Source organism: Chiloscyllium plagiosum, chromosome 5 (assembly GCF_004010195.1).
Source record: "Chiloscyllium plagiosum isolate BGI_BamShark_2017 chromosome 5, ASM401019v2, whole genome shotgun sequence".
NCBI classification, from domain to species: Eukaryota; Metazoa; Chordata; class Chondrichthyes; order Orectolobiformes; family Hemiscylliidae; genus Chiloscyllium; species Chiloscyllium plagiosum.
The window spans coordinates 29464797-29478745 of NC_057714.1; the positions used below are offsets into that span (position 1 = coordinate 29464797).

Consider the following 13949-nt stretch of genomic DNA (forward strand, 5'->3'; position numbering starts at 1 on the left):
TTTGAAGTTTGCATCACATATAGATAAGGTCGTTAAGAAGGCATTTTAGAAGAGTTTTACCGGAATGTTGCCGGGAATGGAGAGTTTGAGTTATAAAGAAAGGCTGGGATTTCTCTCACTGGAGCATAGGAGGTTTATAAAATCATGAGGAGTGTAAATAAAGTGGACGACAGGTGTCTTTTCCCGAGAGTGGGGATTTCAAGACTGGCGGGCATATTTTTAAGGTGAAAGGCAAAAGATTTTCAAAAAGTCTTGCGAGGTTATTTGTTTTAGACAGTGGTTTGTGTGTGGAATGAATTTGCTGAGGAAGTGGAGGAATCGGGTACAGTTACAATGTTAGAAAGACATTTAGGTAAGTACATGAATAAGAAATGTTTGGAGGGATATGGGCAACTCGCAGACAAATGAAGCTGTTTTAGTTTGGGACTATGGTCAGCGTGGACTGGTTGGACTGAAAGGTCTGTTTCCATGCTATATGTTTCTGTGGCTGTATAAAATTGGTCTCTTGGCCTCATTCGGTTACGACCAGCAAAATGTAAGTGCCAGTCACAGCCCCAGAGGCACTTGCTGGTCATATGGGATAGCATGATTGACCAGTGTCCTTGGAAGAATTTCCAGAGCATTTGAGTGGGGCTCATGGTGCCCTACAACTGGACTGGCTGTGAGATTTTCTTCTTTGGTGGCAACACCAACAGTTGTTTTAAACTTAGAGTGTTACAAAAAGTAAGATTTGTATTTATTTGGTATAATCCAAGCTGACATCTCCTATGAGGAATACATGCTTTACAGATGTGAAAATGAGTCACTGCACTCAAAATATTAACCTTTGTTTCTTTGTTCACGGATGCACCCAGACTGGCTCGTTTCTCCAGTCACTTATTGTTTTATTTCAGGGGTCCAGCACTTGCAATTGTTAGCTTTTAGATACAGTGGAATTATTTCCACAGGATGGGGAGTCTAGTACTTGAGCCCAAAAATTAGAACTCAGGAATGAAATTAGATAATTCCACAAAAGGTTGATAGAAACTTGCATTCTATGCAAACACCAATTGATGCCAAATCAAATTTGAATCTGACATCTGGCTTTTTGTTTCCAGGAGGAATCAAAGAAAATGGATTGGGATGGATAATAGTGTCAGATTGTAGATCTCTTTGCACTGTGTCACAGGTTCAAAGGGTAAATTGACTTTTTCATGTTTTCCTGAAAACTGATTTAACTGCAGTCAGTGTGTCTGTTGTACTCAGATGTTACAAAGACAAAGACACAACTATGTACCCCATAGTTGAATATTCCTGTTTCAACTGCATTTCCTGTGGAGGAGATGTAAGCTACTTAATTGTTCATGTGATATGGGAGTTGATGGCTGGGCTAGTGTTTATGGTCCATCCTTTCGTGCTGTGGAGAAGATGCTGCTAAATTTGGCTTCTTGAACCACTTATGCTTGGGATTGTAGGTCCATCCGCAGATAGTAAGGGAATGTCAGGACTTTGACCCACAAACAGTAAAGAAATGACAGCGTAGTTCCAAGTGAGGGTGGTGTTTGGCTTGAAGCAGAACTTGCAGGTGGTGTTGTTCCTATGCCCCTTGTCCTTCCATGTGGTAGAGGTTGTGTGTTCCAAATGGGCTGTTAGAGGTCTGTGAGTAAACTATTCAACTGCTAGGTGTCTCTTGTATGTTTTGAACAAGATGTAGTGAAATCCAATTACTGTAACTTGTTTTATTATATACATTTTTAATTATTCTCTCCACATTTCACTTTGCTTTTAGTGTGTGGGATGCAGATTTCAGCTTTAAAACTGTTAGTGTAATGAGTTTATTGACTAATAAAGTGTAAAAAAATGTGAAATTAATGAAGTGATCTATTTTTAGGGCTGAAAATAAGGAGTAGGGTTTGTTTAATTGTATGTCTGTGTATCTGACAAATAGGAGCTGAAAGGTGCTGTGTTATTAAACAAGAACATGCCTTCAACTTCAGGAAACTTAAAATGGGCCAAAGAACTTAAGGAAAGGATTCAGATACCTTGGTCAAATTTCAGGCTTATTGATCACATGTAAGTGTCATGACTTCCATGTATAAAGCCATTAAATAATTGAACATTTCTGCGGAATATCTGTCCTAATATTTCTTCATTATAAGTTAATGTTAGGTTACAACATTCAGTAGTTACTCATAGCTGTTGCTATGATATAACGGAAGAAATGCTTATGTTATGTAGCTCATGTACGTTTTGGCCATTTGTGTGTAAATCTATGTTTATTTGCTTCTGTTCATGTACAGTTCCTTTGGGAAATAGACTGTAAAGGTTATTAGATTACTTACAGTGTGGAAACAGGCCCTTCGGCCCAACAAGTCCACACCGCCCCGCCGAAGCGCAACCCACCCATACCCCTACATTTACCCCTTACCTAAGGCTACGGGCAATTTAGCATGGCCAATTCACGTGACCTGCACATCTTTGGACCGTGGGAGGAAACCGGAGCACCCGGAGGAAACCCACGCAGACACGGGGAGAACGTGCAAACTCCACACAGTCAGTCGCCTGAGGCGGGAATTCAACCACTGTGCCACCGTGCCGCCCACAATCAGAACCAATACTGGCAAAACATCTCATACAGTCACACTTGGGGAAGCTGCATTGTATTGTTGAGAGATGGCAGCTTGAATTAATATTGCTGATTGGCATCTTTTGTGGGATTCTGGATTAGTGGTGCTGGAAAAGCACAGAAGTTCAGGCAGCATCCGAGGAGCAGTAAAATCAACGTTTCGGGCAAAACCCTTCATCAGGAATATAAGCAGAGAGCCTGAAGGGTGAAGAGATAGATGAGAGGAGGGTGGAGGTGGGGAGAAAGTAGCATAGAGTACAATAGGTGAGTGGGTGTGGGGATAAAGGTGATAGGTCAGAGAGGAGGGTGGAGTGGATAGGTGGAAAAGAAGATAGGCAGGTAGGACAAGTCATGGGGACAGTTCTGAGCTGGAAGTTTGGAAATGGGGTGAGGTAAGGGAAGGGGAAATGAGGAAACTGTTGAAGCCCACATTGATGCCCTGAGCTTGAAGTGTTCCGAGGCGGAAGATGAGGCGTTCTTCCTCCAGGCATCGGGTAGTGATGGAGCGACGGTGAAGGAGGCCCAGGACCTCCATGTCCTCAGCAGAGTGGGAGGGGGAGTTGAAATGTTGGGCCACAGGGCGGTGTAGTTGATTGGTGCGGGTGTCCCAGAGATGTTCCCTAAAGCGCTCTGCGAGGAAGCGTCAAGTGTCCCCAATGTAGAGGAGACCGCGTCGGGAGTAACAGATACAATAAATGATATTGGTGGATGTGAAGGTAAAACTTTGATGGATGTGGAAGGCTCCTTTAGGGCCTTGGATGGAGGTGAGGGGGGAGGTGTGGGCGCAGGTTTTGCAATTCCTGCGATGACAGGGGAAGATGCCCTCCTATGAGCCGGAGCGTTCGGTTTCAGTTCCTGTGTGCTCCAGAAACGTGTAAAAACATTCTTGAACAGGTTACTTAAAAAATATTTTGACCCATTGTGTGAAGAGGCTTTTGTGGTGCAGTGGTAATGTCCATACTTCTGATCTAGGGTGCCCAGATTAAGTCTCACGGACTCCATAGATGTGTATTGATATCACTGAACAGGGTGCTTAGAAAAATAATGGGTCTGAAACAAAAGTTTGTGATATTGTGATTTCTACTTCTGAGCCAGAGGTCTGGGTTCAAATGTCACCTGCTTTGGAGGTGTGCAATAACACCTCTAAACAGACTAATTTTTTTAAAAGTCTATCCTAAATATGGGACAGACAATGATGATTTTAAACAAGCTGCTAACGTCAGAAAAAAGATTATTCTGCCCCGTTGTGCAAAGTTTTCCCAGGCGCAGGTTGGTTAGTTGTAAGGGCAGAAAATAGTTAGGACTGATAGGAGGATGGTTTCTTAATGCATTTCCAGCACTGAAGAAGATTTTGATAGGCAGGTAAAAAGGTAAAAAGCTGACAGCCAACTTACATCGTAAAGGCCCTATTTATAGGGCTTTTAGTGCATTGGTCCCACATCCTCACCTTTCTCCCCCCAGAGAAAATTTTGATGAGTTGACAAATCTTCCTCACAGCTAAGTTATTATTACAAGTTACATCTAACAATTTCACTGATGAATAATTATTTCAAGTCAGAAAATGCCAAACAACTTGACAACAAAATTAAAATAAGTTCCATTAAGTCCAATAAAACTTAAATTATGCATTAGTAATTCTTACATTTGGCATGAATGCCCTACAGCTTCTCATCAGTGTCCTCTTTAATAATAAAACAAAATCAAGTGGGAATTACGATCAAATAAGATATGGAAGGTTGTTCTCTATTTAAATCAGCATTCATTATTAACAAGACAATATTTCTGATTATATTAATTATTCATCTACTATTTTTAGTGTGTGTTTTAGCATCTTATTTTCATGTATTGTGGTGAAAGTACTAAATCAATTTTCTATTCTCTCAACATATTAAGACAGAAATGAGGATTTTATTAAAACTTTTTCTACTTTAAATCTAAACAACTGCAGTTTTTTTTTGAGGATGACTGGGATGCACAGCAATATTAATTGCTCAAACATATTGATGACAAATCAAGTTTTTTTTTCCATTTCAATTTGATGCTAACAGAGAAGTTGTATAATATTACAATCCAGAGGCTATTTGACCTATGCAGTATGTGCTGACACTTTCAATGAGTTGGTCCCATATCCCTGCAATTATTTTTTCCTCCTTCAAGTATTGAACAAATTCTATTTTTAATGTTAAAATGTGGTCCATTTCAATTTGATGCTAACAGAGAAGTTGTATAATATTACAATCCAGAGGCTATTTGACCTATGCAGTATGTGCTGACACTTTCAATGAGTTGGTCCCATATCCCTGCAATTATTTTTTCCTCCTTCAAGTATTGAACAAATTCTATTTTTAATGTTAAAATGTGGTCCATTTCAATTTGATGCTAACAGAGAAGTTGTATAATATTACAATCCAGAGGCTATTTGACCTATGCAGTATGTGCTGACACTTTCAATGAGTTGGTCCCATATCCCTGCAATTATTTTTTCCTCCTTCAAGTATTGAACAAATTCTATTTTTAATGTTAAAATGTGGTCCATTTCAATTTGATGCTAACAGAGAAGTTGTAGAATATTACAATCCAGAGGCTGTTTGACCTATGCAGTATGTGCTGCAGACGATCTCCATCATTAACAATGGCTTCCATTTCCATAGCAATCTTCCATTGACTTAACCAAAGATTGTCTCAGTCAAGATTTTCTTTGGGAAACACAAGATCATCACTTGTTATTTGCAGTAGAAGTTTTTCTTCTCTTAATTGTTCACAGAGATCCTAGAGTTCTGAATATTTCCATAAAAATAAGACCTTTTCAGACAGACTTTGCAGACTTTTCTTTTTTGTGTCAATTTTGAGAGAACATCAGTTATCTCTGCAAAGGAACTTTGGAAATCTTTTGAAATCTTTCTTTTTCAATCTTGATTGCATTGTAGGACCACTACTTTAGTTGAACAGCTTCTCTGAGATAGTTAGATTGCTCTATTTCTTGTTGAACTTTGACATATTTGAGCACCTTTTGCCCTCAACCTCATTGTATTCTGTAATTTGAGAAGCTCTAGCTTTTCTCTTTCACCTCTTTTACTGAAGGAAGCCTTTGAGTGCACGCAAAGCTTTTTTTAAAAAAAAATAATATCAAGTCTTCAAACTGTTCACACATGGTTCAGAGATGCTGTTACATGTCACTGGAGCAGGTCAGATTTGCAAAGTGTGGTTGAGCTGTTGAAAAGGTGTGCATTTAAGCAGAATAAGTTGCTCAAAGTGGAGCTGAATCCACAACTCTGAGATTAACAGGCTCTGCTCTATGGACTCATTCAACACCGCTTCTTTTTTCTGTCTTGGACCCAGAAGTGTTAACACATCAGCTGAACAACCTTCCCACTAGCAAAATCACCGTGAGTTCTTTTTTCTTTGTTTTAAACAGCTAACCACCTCCAGTAAAAACACCCATATAGTCAATTATGCATTTACACACAAAGCCTGCTAAGGGCAATGCAAACCATCAAAAGTGAGGGGAAATAGGGAAAGAGGGAAGCAACTGAAACAAAATGAAGTTGAAGGGGGAAATAAAGCACAGTATTCTCTCCAGTGCCCACATCACTCTAAAAGCGTCAAGAGCATTGATGAACACTGCATGTTCCTCTCCAAGGATACCCAGGCACGAATGTAACAGCAGAAGAGGGGCAGGTAGTCAGCAGAGATGACACCCTGCCCAGCCCACTGCCTTTCTCTGTTTAGAATCAGCCAGGTCAGGAACAGGCCCATGAGGAGATCCTTCAATCTTCCCACATCAAATGCCCAAAGATCAAGAGCATAAGGCTGAATTGCAACTAAAAACGCAACAAAAGATTTTTCAAATAACTAAAAATGGAATGCAATTGCCCGCACCAATATATACATAGACCAAGGCCTCCACAGCACCAGAAAATAAATGGTTCGGCTAGGAGTCTGAACCACCACAATTTGCAATAGTAAAGGGACTACAGCATGCAACACCCTCCACTGCAAATCTAACACTCAATGCTTTTCTTCCTCCTTCTACCCAGAAGTATTACCATACATAACTGAGTGCCTTCCCACCATCAAAATCACTATTTTTTTTTGTTTTCTTTTTGTAACTCATAACTACCACCAGTAAAACCATCCACGCAGCCATAGAGTCATAGAGATGTACAGACGGAACCAAACACTTTGGACCAACTCATCCATGCTGACCTGATATCCTAAATTAATCTAGCCCCTTACCCCTCTAAACTCTTCCTATTCATATGCCCATCCAGATGCCTTTTAAATGATGTAGTTGTACCAGCCTCCACCACTTTCTCTGGCAGTTCATTCCATACATACACCACCCTCTGCATGAAAACTTTGTTCCTTAAATCCCTTTTAAATTTTCTCTTCTTACCTTAAAACTATGCCATCTAGTTTGGGACTCCCCTACCCTAGGAAAAAGACCTTGACTATTCACTCTATCCATGCCTCTCATGATTTTATAACATCTATAAGGTCACCCTTCAGCCTCCAACGTTCCAGAGAAAATAGCCCCAGCCTTTTCAGTCTCTCCCTCTAGCTCAAACCCTCCAACTCTGGCAAGACCTTTGTAAATATTTTCTGAACCCTTTCAAGGTTAACAACATCTTTGCTGTGGTAAGACGACAAAAATTGAACACAGTATTCAATGGTCCAATAAATGTCCTGAACAGCCACAAAATGACCTCCCAACTTAATGCACTGACCAATAAAGGCAAACATACCAAATGCCTCCTTCACTACTATGTCTACCTGTGGCTCCACTTTCAATGAACTATGAACCTATACTCCAAGGTCCCTTTATCCCTGACCTATCACCTTCATCCCCACACCCACTCACCTATTGTACTCTATGCTACTTTCTCCCTACCCCCACCCTCCTCTCATCTATCTCTCCACCCTTCAGGCACTCCTGTATTTCTGATGAAGGGCTTTTGCCCAAAACGTCGATTTTATTGTTCCTCGGATGCTGCCTGAACTGCTGTGTTTTTCTAGCACCACTAATCCAGAATCTGGTTTCCAGCATCTGCAGTCATTGTTTTTATCTGTTGTGGGAGCAGACGAGCAGAAATAGGAAATCAAAATTATTGCACATTTGAGAAATGGCAGAACATTGGGCTGAATTTTCCTTTTTTTGGGTAAAGGGAATCATTGAATCAGCTCACTAATTATGTGTCTGCCCTTTCCAGCATCTTGCCTATGCCACTGTGTGGCAGGAAAGTCATACAGTCACAGAGATGTATAGCACGGTCAAGTTTTGCACCTTCTCTCGTAGGTACATCCACATACTGACTCAGAAGGTTTTCTTGTACACTCTTAACAAATTCCTCTTCACCTAAACCCTTAACAATATGGCAGCCCCAGTCTATGTTTGGAAAGTTAAAATCCCCTACTATAACCACCCTATTATTCTTACAGATAACTGAAATCTCCTTACAAATGTGTTTCTCAGTTTGGGGTGGAAGTGCTCACCACTTGAGGGCTTCAGTCTGTGCCACTGGTGCCATATTTAAATCCTAACTCCACAGCAGTTCTGGTGCTGCAAGCCAGGGACTGCCCTTTCACTATAGTACTACACTCTTATCTTGAAATATGTGGTCCAGAAGGCATGTTTGCTTCTCATTTTGTTAAGAGAGACCTGGATGTGCTGGTGGATTGGGTGGTTGGAAGAAGAGCAGTGCTTTTTCTTCTAGACTGCCAGAGGAGGTCATTATCTGGATATAGCCAGCCTGGTCAGAGATATCAGCTCAGATCACTGGGCTGAAATAAACAACCCAACAGGGCATTAGTGATTGTCTGCACTCTGCAAGTGCTCCCATTTTCTCTCTGCTACCTCTCACCTACAGGGTCTCTAACCCTCACTCTAACTCTAACACACCTCCCAACACTACCACCACATACCGTACCTCCCTTTGTGTCATTGCAGGAGAAGGTCTCTGAAGGAGGTAGAGAGGCCCTGGTGGAAATGTGGACAGCAATGTATCACCATTCCATGCCAGTCTGAGGGTTATATTAAGGTGTCATCAGTGAAGTTTGGAGAGGATAGCTCTGGTCTCCCATCAGTTATCCCAATATGGCCCGAGGTTCTTGGAAGGAGACAGGAACTTGTGAGATCTCTAGTATGTAAACATCATAGCAGCTTCCAGGGTAACTGGGACAGACCTCCATTAATTTCCCCAGCACCACTTTCTGACTAATACTATTTCCTTCACTTCCTCCCTTTCACTAGACCCTTGGTTCCGTAACATTTCTGGAAGGTGTTCATAACCCATGCTGACTTTGTCTGACACAAAAAATACAGTCAGAAAACAAGGAACTAATGATGGAGGCAAAGGAATAGCAAAATAATACAATACAGACTGCAGTTCTGTCTTCTTGAAAGAGGATATAAATAACCTCCCAGAAATGTTCGGGAGCCAAGGTTCTGGTGAGACTAGGAAGAAAATAGTGCTCAGGAAATTAATGGGGTTAAAGACTGACAAATACCAGGGCTTGATAATCTACCTTTCAGAAGTATAATGGAAATGGAAATATGATGAGTAAAGCAGTGGAAGTGCTGGAAAAGGATTCAGTGCCATCCTTCACCTGGAGGAGTGACTTCAGAGGTAAACCATTGGATACTAGCAGTGTTTGACCGTGGCATGTGCACTAATTCAGGAATAAGTATGTGCATGACTCAATCACATATACAGTATTGCATATGTGCAGAGAAGCATTTTGAAGTGGGGAGTGCACATAGACATGGGGAGGAGACAGTCAGGACTGTAGGTGCCAGAAGTCAGAGTCATTAGATGTGAAGCTGGAAAAGCGCAACAGGTCAGACAGCATCTGAGGAGCAGGAAAGTCAATATTTTGGGCTGAAACCTTTCATCAGGACTGGGGAGTGGAGCCCAGAAATAATTAGAGGGAGGGGATGAGGCTGGGGCTGGGGGGAACGGTAGGTGGGATGGCGATAGGTGGATGCAGATAGGGGGTTATTGTGAAGGGTGGGAAGGTTGGAGTGATTTGGTGAGTAGGAAGAGGTTGTTTCAGAGTGTGGTTGAAGAGCTTCAGAGCAGAGGTGGTAACCTTGGGGTCACATTGGGCGACAGACTGACTGACCTGTCTTCAGAGGGAGGAGGAAAGCTTCTTCAAGGTGGGTATCCTTAGAAGAGACTTCACAGTGTTAGTTTTCAGTGACTAGGAGACAGTGAGGTCTACAGATGCTGGAAATTAGAGTCATTAGATATGAAGCTGGAAGAGGGCAGCAGATCAGACAGCAGCTGAGGAGCATGGGAAAGAGAGAAAAAACCTACTGACAGCACATCAATAGCACCGGTGACACTTAATTCTGAAGACTTTTTTTGCAAATGTACACAGAGGAACCTTGATTATATGAAGGACACGGGTGGGGAGTATTTCATTTGGTTAATCAGTTGCCAGGTAATCATTGTCGCATAATATAGTTAGCCATGCATTGGGACCTTCCGATCTTGTTCACTTGATCCGAAGTTCGGCTAATCAAATGCCCGATAATTAATTGAGGTTCCTCTGTATTTGCTCACACTCTTAAAATATTTACTCTTATCTCTTTGTAGTTGTTGGACCTGGTGAAGTCACATCCATCTGGGAAACGAGCAGCTTTAAGGATGGAAAGAGTTGAATAGTTATCAGTAGAGAGGACTTGGGGTTGGGGTGAATCCCCCGGCCTGAGGATAGAAGAGAGTCCAGAAGCCAAGGTGTGACTGGAGAGATGACAATGAGGGCCAGGGACCCAGTAGGCCTTTCCCACAAACACCCCCCACCCCACCCCCACCCCCAGCCACTTCTCCTCCAGTTCTTTCTCCAATCATGGGTGGTACGGTGGCACAGTGGTTAGCACTGCTGCCTCACAGTGCTAGAGACCTGGGTTCAATTCCAGCCCCAGGCAACTGACTGTGTGGAGTTTGCACATTCTCCCTGTGTCTGCGTGGGTTTCCTCTGGGTGCTCCGATTTCCTCCCACAGTCCAAAAATGTGCAGGTTAGGTGAACTAGCCATGCTAAATTACCCGTAGTGTTAGGTGAAGGGGTAAATGTCGGGGAATGGCTCTGGGTGGGTTGCTCTTCGGAGGTGGACTTGTTGGGCTGAAGGGCCTGTTTCCACACTGTAAGTAATCTAATGTCCTACACTCCTGTATTGTTGACACAAATGCAGCCTTGAATAACACTCCTCTTGGGTTTAAAAGTCAGAGTATTTTTAAGGAAAGATCTTTGCAACAGTTTGGTTGCATAAATCTTGGTTTTGTCGCAGTTGTATAAGTAGGAAATAGGAGTGTGTAGAATTAGATATTTTCACTTAGGATGAAATAATGTATATAGTATTAAGAGGGAAACAAGAATCATTCTAATGAAGAGATTTTGTCATTTGATTTGAGAAGGGCTGCCTATACGATAAGCAGATTTTTTTCTTAAATTAGCAGCACTAGAGATCAGATTTAACTTTTTCTAACATTTATTTATTAATATACCAAATAAATGAACTTTTCACAGTTCTAGCTTATTACAGGATCTCTTGGACAGTCAGTTCAGATATAAATGGTAGGCAGTTCAGGTGATTTGTAGTCTGATCTTTTCTCTTGCTATGTTGTAGAGAATGATTGGCTTGTATTGTAGGATAGGCTATATGTAGGATGAACTATAACGATAAACCAAGATTCATAATAATTCTTTGATTGGAATGAGATTATTTCTAATCTTCTTCCTTTATTGTGAACAGTTTGTAAAATAAAATGAATGGGAATGAATTTATTCAATAATATTTCTTTTTAGAAATCTTGAAGGCTCAGAAGCTGGGATAGTCTATCAGAAATATATGGAGATGCTGACTTTACTGGATGAGTATGAAGAACAGATTTACTTGTCATGGACAAGTGGGGTTCACACAATTTGTCAGTTCAACTTGGATCAAACAATTATCAAGCGTAATTCTGAAACTGGTTTTCTCAGTGTGAACTTCGATCATCAGGTACAGAAGGCATTAATATCCCAATTCACATTTATTGAAATGAACCTATACAGTTCATCGAACCAGTTCGATGCCTTGAATTTCTGCAGGGTTTTCTTCTTTGTCATTCAACTCTGCTGGCTGACCATTTATATAAAAAAAGCACTGGTTGAAACTCTCGTGCAGAATCATACATAACTGAGTTAAACTGAATTTACTGGAAATGAATATTGCTGTCTTCCTCAAGGTTGATGGAAAAAATCTGAGGCCATACAAAAGGATGTAGCCTGCTAGCTCACCTCGTAGTATTGACAGGACACAAATTCTATGAGAAACATTGAGCTACTTTGAATCACAAGAGTTTGCTTCTTGAAAGCTTTTTTTCAGTGTAACCCATAATTATTCAGCCTGGACTCCTCTCTCGATGGCTGTGAAGGAGCCAAAAGGCAACATATCTTACAGTTCCTTTCACACTATCACAAGGGGTCTCTGTGATAAGTGAGCAAACATTGACTTCAAGCAGAGAAAGTTTGCTGATGCCTGTGCTTTACAGTTTATCCTTCACTAATTTAGATATCATAGCTAGACACCGCAAAAGTGCCACAAAGCTTGGATAGATTTGTGGATTCCCCAAAGCACAAAGATCACTAGGAAAAAAGCCATATTTCATTGAAGGCAATCAAACCCCTCCCTGGATCAAAATTGTAAATTGGTTAATTATGAATGTATTGGTGGAGGGATGTTGTGAGGATAGATGTCTCTTGTCTTCAACACTATCAGATAAAAATTTAGCTTAATCTATTGAAAGTGCGAATAAAGTGCTGAGTTTAAAAAAAAAATAGAATGTGTGGCTGGGGGGAACTACATTTTTGATTGCTTCCTTTGCTCCTTCCCTCATGGACTTGCATCAGGTCAGCAGTGATGCAGATCTGCTTTTGGACCTCTGGATGCATGTTTAAAAAGTAAGTGTTGCTGGTAAAGCAATTTGTTATAATTCTGTTTCAAGTTCAGACATAACTGTAGAGGTTGATAGCACAGAGAAAGATACTTCAGCCAATCAAAAACAGCCACCTAACTATTCTAATCCTATTTTCTACCACTTGGCCCATAGCCTTGGACTGTGTCAAATATTGTGAGGGTTTCTGCCTTTACCATTCTTACAGGCAGTGAGTTTCAGATTCCCACCATCCTCTGAGAGAAGAAAATGTCCTTACAACCATCTTCACCTCCTGCCCCATACCTTCAATCTGTGCCTCTGGCAAAAGTTCCTTCCTATCTACCCTATCTATGCCTGTCATAATTTTATACATCTTAGACACGTCCCCATTCAATCTCCTGAATGCTGAGGAAAACAGCTCCATCTATCTAATCTCTCTTCATAACTTAAACGCTCCAGTCCAGGCAACATCCTGCTAAATCCCCTCTGCAAACTCTCCGGTGTGATCACACTCATCCAATTATGTGGATTTCAGAATTGCAATACAGTACTCAACCTCTGGTCTAACCAATGTTTTATATCATTCCGGCATAACCTCTATACTGTTAAACTCTGAGCCTCATCTAATAAAGGCAAGAGTGCCATTTGCCTCCTTAATGACTTTAATTACTTGTCCCACTACATTAAGGGATCAGTTGACATGCACACCAAGGTCCTTCAGGATTATTGGTGGTTCCCAGGGTTCCACCATTCATCACATATTCCCTTGCCTTGTTTGTCCTGTCCAAATCTATCACCTCACATTTAACCAGATTGAATTTCATTTACCACTGATCAACCCTTGTGACCAATTTGCCTATGTTCTCCTGTAATGTAAGACTATCCACCTCACTATGTTCCACATCACTAATTTTCATTTTATCAATGAATTTTCTGAACAACCCTCCTACATCCGCAAACAGCAAGGAACCCAAGACTGATCCCTGCAGATTTGCACTGGATACAGGCTTCCAATCGCAAAAACACCTCTTGACCATCACCTGTCACTCTCTATTTCCTACCTCTCAGTCCATTTTGGCTGCGATTTACCAAATTTCCATCAATCCCATGGGCTCTTGCCTTTGTTATCAGGCTGCCTTCTGGGATCTTATCAAAAACCTTGCAGAAGTCTAAGCAGATTACGCCAATATACCTTGTCGTCTCTTCGAAAAATTCAATCTAGTTGGTCAGGCATGACCCACTTAACGAAACCATGCTGACTGTCAATTCATAAAGGATAAAATGAAAATGAACAATATTCTAATGCCTGTCTGTCCAAGCGCAGATTAAGTTGATTCTTCAGAATTGCTTCCAACAGGTTTCCCCATCACTAGGTTAGACTGACTGGCCTATAGTTTCCTGATTTATGCCATGCTTCCTCCTT

The 13949-nt window shown here is 41.2% G+C and overlaps 1 protein-coding gene across 1 annotated transcript in view; it reads left to right on the top strand.

Annotated features, from left to right (window-relative positions):
• Window positions 1–13949, top strand: part of LOC122550241 (dynein axonemal heavy chain 11-like) — a 456308-nt gene that overhangs the window by 80026 nt on the left and 362333 nt on the right. Inside the window, exons 11-12 of the mRNA XM_043690997.1 lie at window positions 1928–2052; window positions 11415–11610. Of these exons, the coding sequence (XP_043546932.1) occupies window positions 1928–2052; window positions 11415–11610 (321 nt within the window). The remainder of the gene's footprint in view (window positions 1–1927; window positions 2053–11414; window positions 11611–13949) is intronic.